Source organism: Dromiciops gliroides, chromosome 3 (assembly GCF_019393635.1).
Source record: "Dromiciops gliroides isolate mDroGli1 chromosome 3, mDroGli1.pri, whole genome shotgun sequence".
NCBI classification, from domain to species: domain Eukaryota; kingdom Metazoa; phylum Chordata; class Mammalia; order Microbiotheria; family Microbiotheriidae; genus Dromiciops; species Dromiciops gliroides.
In genome coordinates this window covers 28,134,247-28,151,328 of record NC_057863.1, presented here as the reverse complement: position 1 = coordinate 28,151,328, position 17,082 = coordinate 28,134,247, and the positions used below count along the sequence as shown (strand labels likewise).

Here is a 17,082-nt window from a genome sequence, read left to right as displayed (position 1 = left end):
GCTGCAGAAGAACTCAAATCCATGTCTGATAAACCATTCCTTCGCATACTTGAAGACAGATTCTGTCTACAGGGCAAACCGTGCCAGTTCCTTTGGTCGTTCTTCACATGGTATGAATTCCAGCCTATTTACCACACTGATTGTGCTTTTTTGATATTCTAGAACTTTTCAATATACTTCTTAAACTGTGTTTCTCACAATGAAGAGAATAATAAGCCCTTCTCTGATTAGGGGATAGTTCAGTGGGAATTCACTTTCCTATTTTGTGAAAAAATACCTATCAAATTTTTTTGACTACTGAAGCCCACCCATTGTGTGATTCCATTGACTTCCTCTGCACCCTCCCCCTGATGGTTTCCACAAATGGTCCATGCTTCCTTCCTCTGTATTTCTAACATCTATGACAAAGCTTCTTAAACTGTGGGTCAGGATACCATAAGGGGTCATGAATATGGGGGGAGGGTCACAAAAATTTGGCAACAGTAAAAGGTTATACGGGACAACTAGGTGGTGCAGTGGATAAAGCACCAGCCCTGTATTTAGGAGGACCCGAGTTCAAATGTGACCCTTACTAGCTGTGTGACCCTGGGCAAGTCACTTAACCCTCATTGCCCCATAAAAAAAAAAGAAAAAAAAGGTTGTTTACAGCTATTTTATATATATCCATATGCCCAGGTTTGCATAAAAATTTCTCAGGCAGAAAGGGTTCATGAGTGGAAACAGTTTAAGAAGGCCCGATCTAGAATACCTGTTGGACCATGCCTGGATTTTCCCAATTTGGCCTTCACAGTTTGTAAGATGTGGTGGTCACTTCTCCTAAGGTTTCCATTATTTCCACTGTAACAATCAGTTCTTCTATGTTGGTGAGAAGCCTGAACCAGAATTTCATTCTTCATTAATTTATTGTTCTTTCCAGGACCTCCTCTGGAGAACTGTTTTCCTTGTGTGTTCATTGTTTCTGTTTATTAAGAGTTACTTATAAGTAATTGCCATTCATTCATTCATTTGTTTATTTTTGTATTATGCACCCCTTTGGCAGTTTGGGAAAGCCTGAGAACCTCTTCTCAGAATAATATGGACAAATGCATAAAATAAAATACATTGGGTTATAAAGGAAATCAATTATATTGAAAGAAAGTTAGGAACATATTTGTGGAAAAAAATTCACAGGGACAGCTAGGTTGCACAGTGGATAAGCACTGACCCTGGATTCAAGAGGACTGGAGTTCAAATTTGATCTCAGACAGTTGACATTTACTAGCTGTGTAATCCTGGGCAAGTCACTTAACCTTCATTGCCCCGAATAATAATAATAATAATAATAATAATAATAATAATAATAATAATAATAATAATAATATAAAGTAAAAATTCACAAATTTCCAGGTGAAGAATCCCTGCAGTCTAGAGTAAAATTCTATTTGGAGGGGAATGACTCTGGACTTGCATAATTCTTTAAAAATGTTCTTTTCAGAAATTAGAAATTTACCTTGTGTGTTTTATATGAAAAGTTACATATGAAGACATTTAATAATTCTGAAAGAGGAATGTTAATTTTTCCTGTTCTTTATTACTGAATATGGGGGAGGGGAGAGATAAGTATATAGTAGTTCCTCTGTTAGGTACTGTTTTAAATGCTTTTTACAAATGTAATTTTTTTGTGATCCTCTCAACAATCCTGTAAGGTGGAGGCCATTAATATCTCATTTTCTAGTTGAGGCAGGTAGAGGTTAAGTAACTTGTCCATGGTTACACATCTGTTAAGTGTTGGAAGCCAGATGTGAATTTAGGTCTTCTTGATTTGAGGCCTAACACTCTTTTCTCTTCATCCCCAGCCAGCCACCTCTAATGAAAGCATTTGGAATATGGCTGCACAAAGAGAGCAAAATGCTCCTTTGCATTAAACATATCTTGATTTTAGATCTGAATGGTATATTTTACCTTCCAAGAAGAATGAGATAATTTGGGGAACATGGACGGTGTAGTTAAAATCTCTTCATTTTTTATGAAGCACACATAATTTAATCTTAATCTGATTTTACTGATTTTATCATTATTATTCTTGTTATTGTTTTATATCAGTAATTTCCCTTTAGCCCTTCCTACAAGATGAAGCCTTTCTTGTTATAAACATTTAGATCAAAACTTTACCAACTGCATTAGCCTGTGCCATGTGTCACAGCCATAATCCTTTGCATTTCTTATTAAAGAACAGACAGTGCCCTGAGCTTGAAACAACACAAAACAGTTAAAATGTATGTATGATCACTGGTTATTTAATACATTGAAAACATATCAATACACAGCAAATCACTAACATCTTAGTTAATTTTTTCACTATGTTCCTTTCCATTCTACGTCAACATTTTTGGTTGAGGAGCTGTGTAGTTGTAGCCAATCTAAAATCACCAACACAATTTCTCTATGTTGCTTTTTGCCATCAGAGGCCACCTCCAGAGCCCCATCCACAGACTCCACTGGAATACAGTCTGAAAAATGTTCTACTCTTGACACCTAGGAAATGGCCCTTGGATGTCTCTTGAATAGATAAATCCAGGGCCAATAAGGCATTTTTACCAATTCTAGGAAAATGAGCTTAGTTTAAATAAGAGAAAAATGTCTTAGGGCACTTATCAAAGTATCCTGGAGGGGCAGCTAGGTGGCGCAGTGGATAAAGCACCAGCCCTGGATTCAGTAGGACCTGAGTTCAAATATGACCTCAGACACTTGACACTTACTAGCTTGTGTGACCCTGGGCAAGTCACTTAACCTTCATTGCCCTGCTTCCTCCCCCCCCCCCAATTTTTTTTTTTTTTAAAGTATCCTGGATATATGAGGGGAAAAATGTTTGAGAAACTCTACTAACAACAACCAGGAAAGAAAATGACTATACTTAGAATATAGTTCAAATACTAGTGAGAATAACAAAACCTTAGGATTTTGGTGTTTCAGCCAATTATTACCTTATCTCATGAAGAATTCAATTTAATAAAATTTGTTGTTCAGTCATTTCAGTGTGCTCAACTATTCATGACCCCATTTGGGGTTTTCTTGGGGCAAAGATACTGGAGTGGTTAGCTGTTTCCTTCTTCGGCTCATTTTACAAATGAGGAAACTGAGGCAAACAGGGGTAAGTGTGACACATGGTCACACAATTAATAAGTGTCTGAGGCAGGATTTGAACTCAGGTCTTTCTGACTCCAAGCCTTTCACTCTATGTATTGTGACATCTAGCTGCCCTATTTAATAAAATGATGGAACAATCAATTTAGTATTTTTTCTTATAATAACATTTGACTTGTATACTTTTTTAGGAGGGTTATTTAATTTTATTTAGGAAATACATGATTTAAAATGCTATCTATGTTTCTTGAAAAATTTTGGGAATAGAGAAAAAGAGGTCTTTTCTTTTACATTTGGAAAATGGAAAGATAGTCAGCATTGAGAGTCAGTGGACTCAGCCAGTTTGAGTTCTGAAGCCTGTTTATTTGAAATGGATCTGAGTTCCCCTGATGTTTTAGTTGTTGAAATTCTCTTGGGTGTAGGGAGATCAAGCTTTCCAAAACTCTTTGTGGAATTACTGATAATCGTTAAAACTTCCTCAATGAGTAAGTTTGCATTTGGCATAATAGTAGCAATTTATATGTTATGGACACTGACACAACCACAAAAGATAATGTTTTTCTAACTAACCTGAAACTTCTGTTATAGGATCTCATTTTCTGAAAGGTGTCATCTGTCTCGGAATGCTATAAAATATCAAACCTGTTTGTCCTGATTAATGGTACATTGTCAGAGTGATGAATTCTTCTGGTGGGTAATTTGAAAGATAATATCATTCTAGGGGAAAAAAAGTTCAGGTGAGAATTTAAAACTGTTACTGGATGAAATCCTACCATCTCAGTGTAGTGAAGAATGTTAAGGATTTCAGAAACAGTAGCAATAAATCACCGTGTTTGGTCCTTCCTAGTTCGAGCTAGTGTCCTACAATGAAGTTTATGATATACTGCATGTCCTGAAGGCTGCTGGATTTTAAAGTATTTTCAGACACTAGAGAGCAATCATATAAGTGAACAGAATCTCTATCAAGTGTTTTGCAGTTGTAAAAAGAATAGTGGTACAGTAGATACAGTGCTGGGCCTGGAGTCAGGAAAACCTGAGTTCAAATCATACCTCAGGCACTTACTAGCCCTGTGACCTTGGGCAAATCACTTAATCTCTATCTGTCTTAGTTTCCTCATTTGTAAAATTGGGATCATGATAGCACCTACTTGCCAGCATAGTATAAATCATTGAGTTGCTAAACAGAAATAGTAGCTGTTTAAAAATAATATAGATGAAATATTAGGTAATTTGTTTTTTTAAGATAAAATGGAAAAAAGTTTAATCACCTCTTGTTTTCTTTATTATTTCATCATTTATCTTTATTATACATAATCATGAATTTCAAAAGCAAGATATTGAAAATCAAGATGGTTTCCTGAAATCACAGTAATATTTGACACCATCTCTGTGATTTTGTCATAAAGCAAATAATGACAAAAATAATATTTGACCTGGTTTACCAGGGTGTTGCACAGAAAGCGTCTAACTACTCCTCAGTTTCCTTTGATGGATCTTCATCCAGGTCATACCCTTTTATGTAGGTGTTTCTTATGTAGGTGTTTGGCTAGGGCCTTCACCTTTACCTCCCCCATTGTTATCCCATCAGCTCTTGTGTGTTCAGTCGTAATCTATATTAGGTGATTCACAGATGCATGTTTTCAACTCTCAGCCTTGTCCTGAGTTCCACTCTCATATCACCAATTGCCATTTGAACATCTGGAATTGGATTTCCCACAGGCATTTCAAACTCAGAATTTCTACAGTGGGAATCATTAGCTTTTCCCTAAAACCATCCCTTCCAGATTTCCCCATTGCTTCTATCACCAGCTTCTAGTCAACCAGCTTCCCAAGTTTGATGTTGTCAAACAGACAAGCATTATTAAGCACCTATCATGTGCCAGACAATGCATTCATAAGCATTGTGCTGACAGGTTTCATTTGTGACTCCTCTCTCATACTCACTCCCCATATCCAGTCTGGATACTTTTACTTTTGTTGCCAAGGAAGCATGCTACTAGTGCTGAGCCTGACAAGGAAGAACCCAGCAGACTGTCTACTTCACATGAGAAAAGAAAAAAGAAGGACCAGTGTACGAATTCAATAAAGACAGGATTTAAAACATTAAATGTTTTGGAAAAAAATAACCCATTACTTATTGCAAGGGGCAACACTAAATTTGGATACTACCTGTTACCCCAATAGATGGACTTCCCTAGTGACTAATGCTCGAAATCAGGTGGTGCTCAGGTTAAAACTGAGGGCCCATTCCTGGATTACTCTGTGCCCTGAAGAGTTATGGAGTGGACTGCAGTCACTCAGTGAATCTCATGAGAGGCCCTGCGGTATGCATTTGAGTTCCTCACTATGTTTCCTGGAGATATAGCAGCCTGGGCTACATGCAAGCCTGGAGAGAGATGGGAGAGACAAACCCAGACCATGAGTGAACATTTCTTGGTGCCTGACCCTACTATTCACTTTCCCATTGTAAATTTTTATAGTACTCTGAATCTTGTAAAAAAATGGATAATGTGATCAGGCTAAAATTGGATATGAAAATTAGTACATAGAGTTTACTCCATGGTACCTATTGTCCCCCTATTCTTTCTCTGAACCCTTTGAATTCTCTCCTAAAATCTAAAACAGCTGTCAGATTGAGACTAACTTTAGTTCCTTTTTTCTCCTTCAAATTTTCAAATGAATTCACCTCACTCCCTCTCCCCTTGTCCCAACATTCCCTCATTTTCAGCCCTGGAACAAATCCTGTTCATCCTTATTGGGGTCCATTATACTGTAATATATTGGAATTTCTTCTTCCAAGAATAGACTTTCCTCTCGTTGTTTCCTTCTCTTTTTGAAGGCTAAAATATCATTAAGACAAGTAAAGGAATTATTAGCTGTAATGCCTTGGCAGGAGAACAAGGTCTAGCAGACCTAAAAATACCTAAAATCGAAGTCTCCCATGCCCTTATATCAACCTTGTGCTCTGTATCACAGTTATCCATTTATTTTTTCCATCTAATTGTTTTGTAGCAGTATTACAGTGACAGCATCCCTTCTTTTTTTGCCTATGTTGATTCTGATGTAATGCTTAATGCTCTCCTTTATGTTTCTTCTTACTGCTTCCTGAACTTTCACACATGAACCTATCTTCTGAATATATAATAACATTACCCTCTCTTTTTTGCCCTATTTACCTTTCATTTTTTATTTTCAATATGGTAGACTCTTCCAGAATTATATTTTATTCATTTATTCACCCTGCCAGTTCAAAGACTTATCTATGAAATTAAATTTACCTTCTTACATTACAGTTTCTAATTTATTTCTTGTTGCTCCTATTTAACAATCCAAGCATGTTACTATGTCCAGATCCAAAGCTTTTGAATGTTAGTAGGACCTTTGTGAGCTTTAAAGCACCCAAAGCTACCTTTTTAAATTAAAATTTTTTTTAATCATAAAAGTATTTTATTTTACAGTTACATGTGTAGATAGTTTTCAAAGGATTTTTGTTTCCAAATTTTTTCTCTCACCCTCCCTTCCCTCCCCTTCCCCCCCAAGACAGAAAACAATCTGATATAGGTTATATATGTACACTCGTATTAAACACATTTCAGTGTTAGTCATAATTATGAAAGAAGAAACAGAACACAAGGGACAAACCTCATAAAAGAGAAAAAACAACAACCAAGAAGTAGAAACAGTATGGTTCAATCTGCATTCTGAATCCACAGTTCTTTGTTCTGGATGTAGAGAACATTTTCTATCATGACTTCTTTGAAATTGTTTTGGATCATGGCATTGCTGAGAAAAGCCAAGTGTATAACAGTTGATCGTCATACAATGTTGCTATTTTTTTGTATAATGTTCTTCTGGTTCTGCTCATCTCGCTCAGCAGCAGTTCATGTAAGTCCTTCCATGTTTCTCTGAAATCCTCCTGCTCATCATTTCTTACAGAACAATAGTATTCCATTCATTCATATACCACAACTTGTTTAGCCATTTCCCAATTAATGGGCATTCCCTCAATTTCCAATTCTTTGCTACCACAAAGAGAGAAGCTAAAATATTTTTGTACATGTGGGTCTTTTCCCTCTTCTATGATCTCTTTGAGATACATACCTAGTAGTGGTATTAATGGATCAAAGGGTATGCACAGCCCCATAGCCCTTTGGGCATAATTTCAAATTGCTCTCCTGAATGCTTGGATCAGTTCAAAGCTCTACCAATAATGCATTAGTGTTCCAATTTTTCCACAGCTTCTCCAACATTTATTATGTTCCTTTTTTGTCATTTTAGCTAATCTGATAGGTGTGAGGTGGTACCTCAGAGTTGTTTTAATTTGCATTTCTCTAATCAATAGTGATTTAGAGCATTTTTCCATATGAAAATAGATAGCTTTGATTTCTTCATCAGAAACCTGCCTGTTCATATCCTTTCACCATTTCTCAATTGGGGAATGACTTACATTCTTATAAATTTGATTAGTTCCCTATATACTTTAGAAATGAGGCCTTTATCAGAAATACTGGCTATAAAAATTGTTTCCCAGATTTCTGCCTCCCTTCTAATTTTGGCTGCATCACTTCTGTTTGTACAAACCCTTTTTAATTTAATGTAATCAAAATCATCCATTTTGCATTTTATAATATTCTCTATCTCTTGTTTGGACGCAAATTGTTTACCTCTCCATAGATCTGAGAGGTAAACTACACCTTCCTCTCCTAAGTTATGTCTGGTATCATCCTTTATGTCTAAATCATGTACCCATTTTGACCTTATTTTGGTATATGGTATAAGATGTTGGTCTGTGCCTAGGTTCTGCCATACTATCTTCTAGTTTTCCCAGAAGTTTTTGTCAAATACTGAGTTCCTATGCCAGAAGCTGTAGTCCCAAAGCTATCTTAATGTCATGATGAAATATTAGGAATGTAGGAATATATTATCTTTTGGCAAAAAGTAAATTTAATAGAGCTTTCCTTCAAGAGGAAAATCTAAATGTGTATGAATTACAGAAACCTCTCTGTTCTTGCAATGTAGTGACCTGAATTCTAACCTCTAAACAATGTTTTGCTAGGTATTAGGTAGGTTCAAAATTTTTGTAGCATGCAGTTTATGCATTTTTTACAGCAATCAATAAGTCTGGTGTTTGTAAGGATAACCCTTCTGTAATTTATGTTGACAAGGAGGACCTGGTCCTGAATTCTGATCACAAACACCTTCATTTCCCAAAGACATAGCAGCATGTCAGACATTTGTTCTACCCATCTTTGTCTACGTGTTGTTGCCAGAATTCATGTAGATGTCACCCATGGGGAGGGCTTATTGATTCTGATTTTGGATGTTAGCCATTTTATAGACTCTATCTGGTGGTAAAGTACTCTTATGTTTGAGAAATCCAGTGGTTGTACCTATTATTAGCCTTTATTATTGCTCAGGGATATTGTGTCTGCTTATTCCAAAAATATTCTCATAAATTCTGGACCTGTTCATCATGTAATCTATTTAAGAATGTCTATCAATTCTATTCCTTCTTTCTGGCATTGAAGCATTAATTTTTTTTTTCATTGTATCCTTAGGGTAATGGACTCTGTGTTTGGTTAAGATTTTATGGGTTTTTGTTTGGCTATGTTCCAAATCTGTTTTGATCATTTTTACTGTTCTGTAAGTGTATATTAAAATAGTTATTGCATAGGTATTGGTTGATTTTAACATCTACTTATTCCACTTTGAGATCATAATTCAAATAAGCTTCTTAATGTATGTACCCAGTCTTATGCTTGATGTATACTATCTCAAGGAGACCAATATATGTATCACTATTGCATTTACCCATTGGCTTTATGTAACCTTGCATTCAAGTTCAAAGCTGTCAGTCTCTACTTTTCCTCGATATATATTAAGAATTTTTGACTTATTCAGTCCAAATGACATTTTTATGTCATTGGCAAAAGATTCTATGAGATGAAGGGAATGCTTGATGTGTTTATTTATTTATTTTTTGTGGAACCATATAGCATGATGCCATTTATATACATCCAGTGCTTAATACTGTTTGCTTCCCTGTCTCTCTTTAATTAGGAAGCCATGTATAATTTTATTTTTTGAAAGATAATAATAGATTTAAGGCTAGGCAAGTGTCATAATGGACTTCAACTTTCTCCCTGAAAAAGATCACATTTTATATCACTTTTTCTTATTGAGACTGTGTTGCTGGCAAGCTTCACATACAGAGTCGTATTCCATGTGGACATCCAGATAGTCAAGCATTCTCACTTTATCTGGAGCAGTTATGTATTTACAGTATATGACTAAGCCATTGGTTGAGAAACAAGTCAAAAGCTTTGTAAAAATCAATGAAGGCAACACAAGTTTTGCAGGGCTTTCAGGAAAGTGGTTCAGGAGACAGAACGCCAGGCTTGTAGTCAGGAAGACCTGAATTCAAATCCAGCCTCAGCCTTTGCTACCTGTGTGACCCTGGGCAAGTCACTTAATCTCAATTTCCTCATTTGTAAAAGAGGATAATAATAATAGTACCTACTTCATAGTGTAAAACTACTAGTATTTCCAACATACCCCCTCACCTTTTCTGTGAAAGATAACTCCTTTCCTCTTTCTTAGACTTGTCATTTCATCAGCAGAATTTTAAGTTGAACAAACTTTCACGACTTCCAGCATTTGTGTGTTTTACTTAATTTTCACTTTCTCATTGGCAGCTACATACATACGTGGCTACGTGTAGTAAAGCAAAAAGGAGAGGTGTGATGTGCACGTTTATATACACAAAAAGGAAGAACATATTTTAAATGTTTGTGAATCTGCTGCAGAAAGTGCTAAAGTGACTTCTCAAGTGCACCACGAGGGAATTAAAAAAAATGGAAAAGCAGCCAAGTTTGTGGGTAAAGGAGATGGTTTTCCTCTGCCCTCTCCATGGTACTGGGGCTGAGTGAGGAAGGAGCAGCTCTTCAGGCTGTGGGGAGCCAAAAGCTACACAGGCCAGCCAAGCTGAGCTACCCAGTGCAGTGAGGGAGCTATAAGCTTGGAAGGCTTGGGACTCACCCCAGCAAATGTGATTTTCATAAGGGAACAGTTCAACCATCAAGTGGAAAGGGAGATTAATGATAGCAGCTGTTGCCCCTTTCCCTTTGTTACTTCCGGTTCTCCAGACCTCATTGCCCCTGACCCTCCCCATCCTGTCTGGTGTTTTGCCGTTCCTCTCCTCGGTATTTTATGGGTTATTTCATAGTTATTGTGTTAGGAAAAGTGCATATTATTAAAATGAATGTTCTGTTATGAAGAATTATATGCAGAAAAGTGTATTTTCAGCAATCTCTAGTGAAAGCTTATAGTTTTTGGTGGTCATAGGAACCTAACCCCGTATTTCCCATAGATTCAATATATCGACATTCATTTTTTTGACTTTCACATCATTTTCTAGGAATGTTACTTCCATGAACATTGAGCATTGACTGTGAATGCTACCCACCACCGATGTTCAGGTACCAGCAGTAAGATTCTCTTCCTACTCCCTGTCCTCTGGGTTACCTTGTGGTTACAGTACACACCCCTTGAACCATGGGCTTTGTGGTAAGGGCAGTGAGAAAGCATCCTGCTTTCTAAACCTCTTTTATTTTAAGGGATCTGGGACAGAATCACACAAGATACACTGGTACAAATAGATTGAATTCTGGAACAACAGATAGCATTTTATTCTTTTCCCCAATCCCACACTTTCAGGCTTCCTGAAGCCTAAGGGCACCATATCCTCCCAGTCTCTCAGGTGCTCAGGACTTTGGCATCATCACTGACTCCTCACTTTCAGTCATTCCATATCCACACATTCAATTAGCTGCCAAATCTTTTCAGTTTTACCTCTACACCTTTTATATTTATCCCCTTCTCTGCACTTACACACAGAGCTACCACCCTCCTTTAGGTCCTTATTAGCTTTTGCCAAGACTATTGTAATAGCCTCATTGACTTTTTGCCTCAAGTCTTTCCCACCTCCCTGTCATCCTCCACGCTGCGGCCAGTGTTCTCCCTAATGCGTTGGTCTGACAATTGTCTCTCTCCTCTTACCCCCTTCCTCATTAAATATATTCAAGTGTTTCTCCATTGAATCTAAGAATCAAATATAATTTTAATTTTTTCAACCTTTTCACTTCTATTCTTGCTTGCTTTGTAATGACAATAATTATTGGAATAGTCATATGCATATTAATTTTAAAATGAGTAAATATATACTTATTGGGGATGTGTGTTTAAACCTTTTTATACTGGGGGAAGCCAGGTGGCACAGTGGATAAAGCACCAGCCCTAGATTCAGGAGGACCTGAGTTCAAATCCGACCTCAGACACTTGACATTTACTAGCTGTGTGACCCTGGACAAGTCACTTGGGGCAGTGAGGGTTAAGTAACTTGCCCAGGGTCACACAGCTAGTAAGTATCAAGTGTCTGAGACTGGATTTGAACTCAGGTCCTCCTGAATCCATGGCCAGTGCTTTATCTATCAAGCCACCTAGCAGTCCCTTCATTCCACTCTTAGTAGCTTTTAATACTATGTCAAAAACTGTGATAATTACCAAAGACAATATAAATGTTATGGAGATCCCAGATTTCTTGTTCAATAATCATCAAATCAAAGTTACTTTTATATATTTGGGTCTTTTTCACTTATGCTTTTTGTTCCTCAGGCAACAAATTGGCTTATGGATTTTTATAAAGTTGACATAAGCTCGGAATGATTTATATAAAGCATATAAACTCATCAATAGTCTCTGTATTTGAAGGGTCACCAGCATTCTCATCTTGCAGTGATCCATGTGTTACATCTTTTGTATAAGAAAGGGATCTGGTTTGCATTAGAGTAGAAGCTGGTAAAGTGCTCTGCTATTTTATCACATACCACCACACAGCAGAGTCAAGAAGACCTATTTATCTCTATGATTCTGGACAAATCATTTTAACTCTAGCTCAGTTTCCTCATCTTTAAAATGGGTTGTTGTGAAGATCAAATGAGATCATTGTAAATTTCTTAGCACACTGTCCAGCAGGTAGTAAGAACTATATACACGTTAGTTGTTATTTTAATCATTATTATTATTTTGGCTTGTTACTTTCAGTTTTGAAGAGAAGGACAAGGCTCAATCACCTCTTAATATAACTTTTCATTCCTTATATTAAAAGTGTGCCACCTTTGATTTCTGCTCTTTGTTATAATTTTGGCTAAGGGAGGAGGCTATTCATATGATTCTTCTGCATTACATGATTTATAATACAAATTGGACTACATTGTTGTGGAACTTAGAACTAAGGATATCATTGAGAAGAAGCAAGATGGCATCCTTGCCTGTAACTGGTGCAGTCCCTTCCCAGTTTTGTTATAATGTAGCATGGATGCATAATAAAAGCATGTGCATCCTCAGTGTATTTTATGTGCACCCAGGGTTTGCCTGCTTGACTGGTCAGTGCCCTGTGTACTAAAGGATTTCTGCCCTGTGGGGTATTAGTATTTTTTATTTGTTCTACTATACAAAGACAGTATGGAATGCTACTTGCTCCTCTGTTCTCCTTGCCAATCTTATCATTATGATTGTTCTGTGAAGGGCCACCTTATATTCATCTCTTAGATTCTTAAGAGCAGCTACATCCCATTGGATGGGGTGCTAACTTAATCTATGGGATCACTACCACCCAACTGACTAGCATTTTAGGCTTCCTGCTAGACCTTAATAGCTATTGGAGCCACCACAGGGCACGTTGGCTCCTGCTTCTTTGAGAGAATCCTGAAGGAATATGTGAATTGCCTGCCTCTGAATATTAGATATCCAGATTTATTCAAAATCCCACTATTTTTGTAGTGGGATTAAATATTTTATTTAAATATTTTGAAATTTAGTTTACAAATTGCACTTTGTATAGAATATACACTGTTAATCTAGTGTTAGAGGGCAAATTTTGTTCACCCAGTTCTAAGAACCTTATTTTAGGTGGGTGGACTTCTACCACACTCTTCTTGGTTCCAACAATGACACTTTGGTCTCCTGTAATGCTTGAGCAGACACTGAACCCATCTGGCACTGTTACGCCACTTTCCTCCAGAAACATATGCTTCTTCCTGTGCTATGTTGTCCTGCCAACTGAGCAGTAAAATGGACAGATCTTTGACATGTTACACCACTGGCATGAACTTGGGATATTTGTTTGGTTCTTGGTATCTTGCACATGGAGAGTTACCATCTTTTGCATTTTTCACTAAAAGAAGTGTAAATTTGTTATCTTAATATGTTATAGTGAAACATTTTGGTTTTATATCAGATCATTTCCAACCCTTTCCTGTAGATTCAGCTCTCTCTTGTGAAAAAGTATAGTAGTTAAGCAAAAATATTTGATAAAGGTATTGTATATGATGTTGCATATGCTATTCTTCTCTTGTGGTTTTTCTTCAATCTGTTTTGAGAAAGGAGGTATGTTTCATTATCTGTCTCAGAATTATAATTATTAAGCATTCAGAATTAAAATGCTCACTGATCACATTAAAATAGCCCACAGACAAGTAAGTGATCATTGCTCATCGAAATAAGAATAAACAATCAAATTACTTTGCAATTAGAAACTTCTTCCAATAAATACATCCCACAGTAGGTGGTACAGTGGATAGAGCACTGGTCCTGAGGTTGGGAGGACCTGAGTTCAAATGTTACCTCAGATACTTATTAGCTGTGTGACTCTGGGCAAGTTAAAAACCCCAATTGCCTTAAACATCTGGGACCATGTCCAGTCATCCTGATGTATATCTTGTGACTGGACCCAGAAGGCTCTGGAGGAGAGAGTGAGGTTGGTGACTTGCTTGAATCCAATTCACTGCAAGTTATGTCATCACCCCAATGCCATGTTCCTCTTTGAGAATGAAGGACATACAACAACAAAAATCTCATGGTTACTCAGAGAAGACACCTAGAGAAGAGAAGAGTTGGTGTGAGCTTCATGTGAGGGAGAAGACACACACACACACAGAATATTGGGAGCAGAAGTGGAGGCTGCAACCTATAGTAAAGGTACTTTTGGGAAGGGAGGAAGAGCAATAAAGGACACATAACTTGAAATTACTCTTTTCAAAACACAAATTAGCAGCAAAAGACAGAGTGTGAGGAAGAAAAGCCAATCCTGCTCTAAAAAAATCTGCTTCTATATGTTTGTGTGCAAGTGTGTATTTGTGTGTGAGTGTATGTGTTTGGGTGTTCATATGTGTGTGTTAATTTCAAATGTCAAATACATCTATGTCATCTCCTACTCTCCCATATTGGGGAGACAGATATCATTTAAACATTTTTTCCCTAAAATATAGACTTGTTACATAAACACACATATAATATAAATGTTTTTTTGTAGCCCATCTTTTTATACTTCATTTTTAGTCTTGCAGATATTTCTTTCTTTCTTTCTTTCTTTCTTTCTTTCTTTCTTTCTTTCTTTCTTTCTTTCTTTCTTTCTTTCTTTCTTTCTTTCTTTCTTTCTTTCTATCCTTCCTTCCTTCTTTCTCTTTCTTTCTTTCCTAAATGTTACTTCTACTACAAGCCAGCATTTATGTAGTGTGTTAAGCTTTGAAAGGTGGTTTTTTTTTATTTGATGCTCACAACTGCCCTACAAGGTAGGTACTATTATTATCCCCATTTTACTGATGAGCAAACTGAGATCAAGAGGATAAATGCCTCGCACAGAGTCACACAAGAGCTTAGTGTCTGAGGTAGGATTCAAACTCTGATCTTTCTGACAGAAAATTCAGTACTTTCATCCTATGGTATCTCTGGAGGAATTTACCTTTTTTTTTTTTTTTTAAGAACTAGACTTGCTTTCTTCAGAATGAGATGGAGAATATCTCTGATAAACTCCTATATATTGTGTTCTGGTAATTATGGCCTCGGCAGAGTTGTTTTCTGGGCCTATATTCTCATGCTGTTTTAATCTTGTTTAAAATATGATTGCAGAATTTTCAATTCCTGTGGTATATATATATTTTTATGCCATGTATGGTATATAATAGTCCAGTTTGTGGTCTGGCAGGGCTTTGCACTGTTACCGAGGTTTCATTATGTCTTTTGTGAGCACCCCTGTCAAGCAGGCTGCAAATAACTCCGAGGTAAGATTTCTTGGCAGTTTCCTACATTAAAATTTTCCACTAAAGTTGAATTTTCTGAGAACTTGGAAGCAAGTAGTAGTAACCAGAGGATGTTTTTTCTATGTTATATTGACTTTCTTTGAGTTGTGCTAAGTGCTTTGGACCTAATAAATACTTAATAAATATGTGCTGATTGATTGAATTAGTAAATAAATGAGCTTTTACTACTTCCATATATTGTGGCTAAAAATTGGCTAATGCCAGCACCAAAGAACAATCGCAGTTCATGAATTACCCCTCTATTCGCATGTCAATTGGAAGTGCAACTTTTGAAAAAAGAGGTTAATTTAAATCAATACCTATGCCTCGATTAATATTACTACATGAAAATATTGCTTGAATATGTTTTCATTCTGTGAAATACATGTAAGATTTTTAATATTTGAATATATTTGTCAATATATAATAAGAAATTTAAACAGCATTTAATTTTAATGGTTGCTAGATCCCTATAATCATCCATAAACTCTTTTTTGTTTTGTTTTGTTTTGTGGGTTCATTGACTTGCCCAGGGTCACACAGCTAGTAAGTGTCAAGTGTCTGAAGTCACATTCAAACTCAGGTCCTCCTGACTCCAGGGCTATTGCTTTATCCACTGCGCCACCTAGCTGTCCCATAAAGTCTTAATTGAAGAAAGAATTAGCGCTGGTATATTTTTCACTGAGTCTTGCTGAATTGGATTCTTGAATTGAATAAATTTGCAATCTTTTTCCTCTGATGCAGATAAATATTAGCTACTAATTGGGTTTAGTAAAATGCAGGGATTATATAGATATCAGGGGTTTTTCCTTAAATATATCAGTACAAAGTAATATCTTAATAATATAACGAAAGGATTTCTATATGTACTTCCTTCCTTAATTTAGATTTAAAACTCCTCCCCTGTCCCCTGTCACTACACATATCTCACAATACATAGGCACAGACACTTTAATGAATAGTTTTGACCCCAAATCAAATCATTACTTACATTTGACCAACCAGCTATAACTGGAGGTAGGCTGTTGTTTGAGTGACAGATATACTCTTTGTTTTTGTTGTACTCAATTCCCTTCCAGCTTGGTAAGTCTGTCAGATATTGTCATCCACCAGTTTCAGGCCTTTGGAAAGCTTGGTTTATCTCTTCACCGAGAAGAGGTCTCACAGTAGGAATTTTATGGTAGGGTATACAGATAGTAAACAAATTCACATAGCTGTGCATATACATTAAAACAAAGTTCAAAAATCAAGTCATAGACATATTGTAGTTGCAATATATGTATAGCTTATACTTTTGACTTTATAGTTATATGCTTCTCTTCTTTTATAGACGAGAGCCCAAGTTTTATCTAGATTGGATATTGCCCATCGATTTTTAAAAGAAATTTATCCTGATGAATCTCGAGAGGAACAGAATTTGAAAAAAGAGATTAGCAAAGATGGAAATGCCTCAAAAACTCGATCTCTGCAGATCAGTGACCCTGAGGTAAGGGGAAGGAAACAAATCCAAACTTTGTGTTATGGGAACTATGATTCATTTTCATCTAAATCCCTATGGTTGTTTAGGAGCTATTTTTTACAATTTAGTGTTTCTTTTTTCCAAAGCAAATTTGTCCTTATTTGTGAAACAAGCCTAATTAAGCACAACAAAAAGGAGGGTCCCAGATTAGTCATGCTTCACCCCTTGAACTTTGACCCATGCTTCGTTTGTCTTCTCCCCCTTTCCTTATAGTTCCCTTCTCTTCTTGGTGAGTTCCTCCCAGAGCTTCCATTTTGAGAAAGGTCCAGACCAACCATATTTTATTTTCTAGAATTGGCCACC

At 36.6% G+C, this 17,082-nt stretch overlaps 1 protein-coding gene across 3 annotated transcripts in view; it reads left to right on the top strand.

Moving 5' to 3' along the window:
* Positions 1–17,082, top strand: part of ZBBX (zinc finger B-box domain containing) — a 111,885-nt gene that overhangs the window by 39,527 nt on the left and 55,276 nt on the right. For all 3 annotated transcript variants that reach the window (XM_043996218.1, XM_043996219.1, XM_043996217.1), the window contains exon 8: positions 16,591–16,746. In XM_043996218.1, coding sequence (XP_043852153.1) covers positions 16,591–16,746 — 156 coding nt within the window. The remainder of the gene's footprint in view (positions 1–16,590; positions 16,747–17,082) is intronic.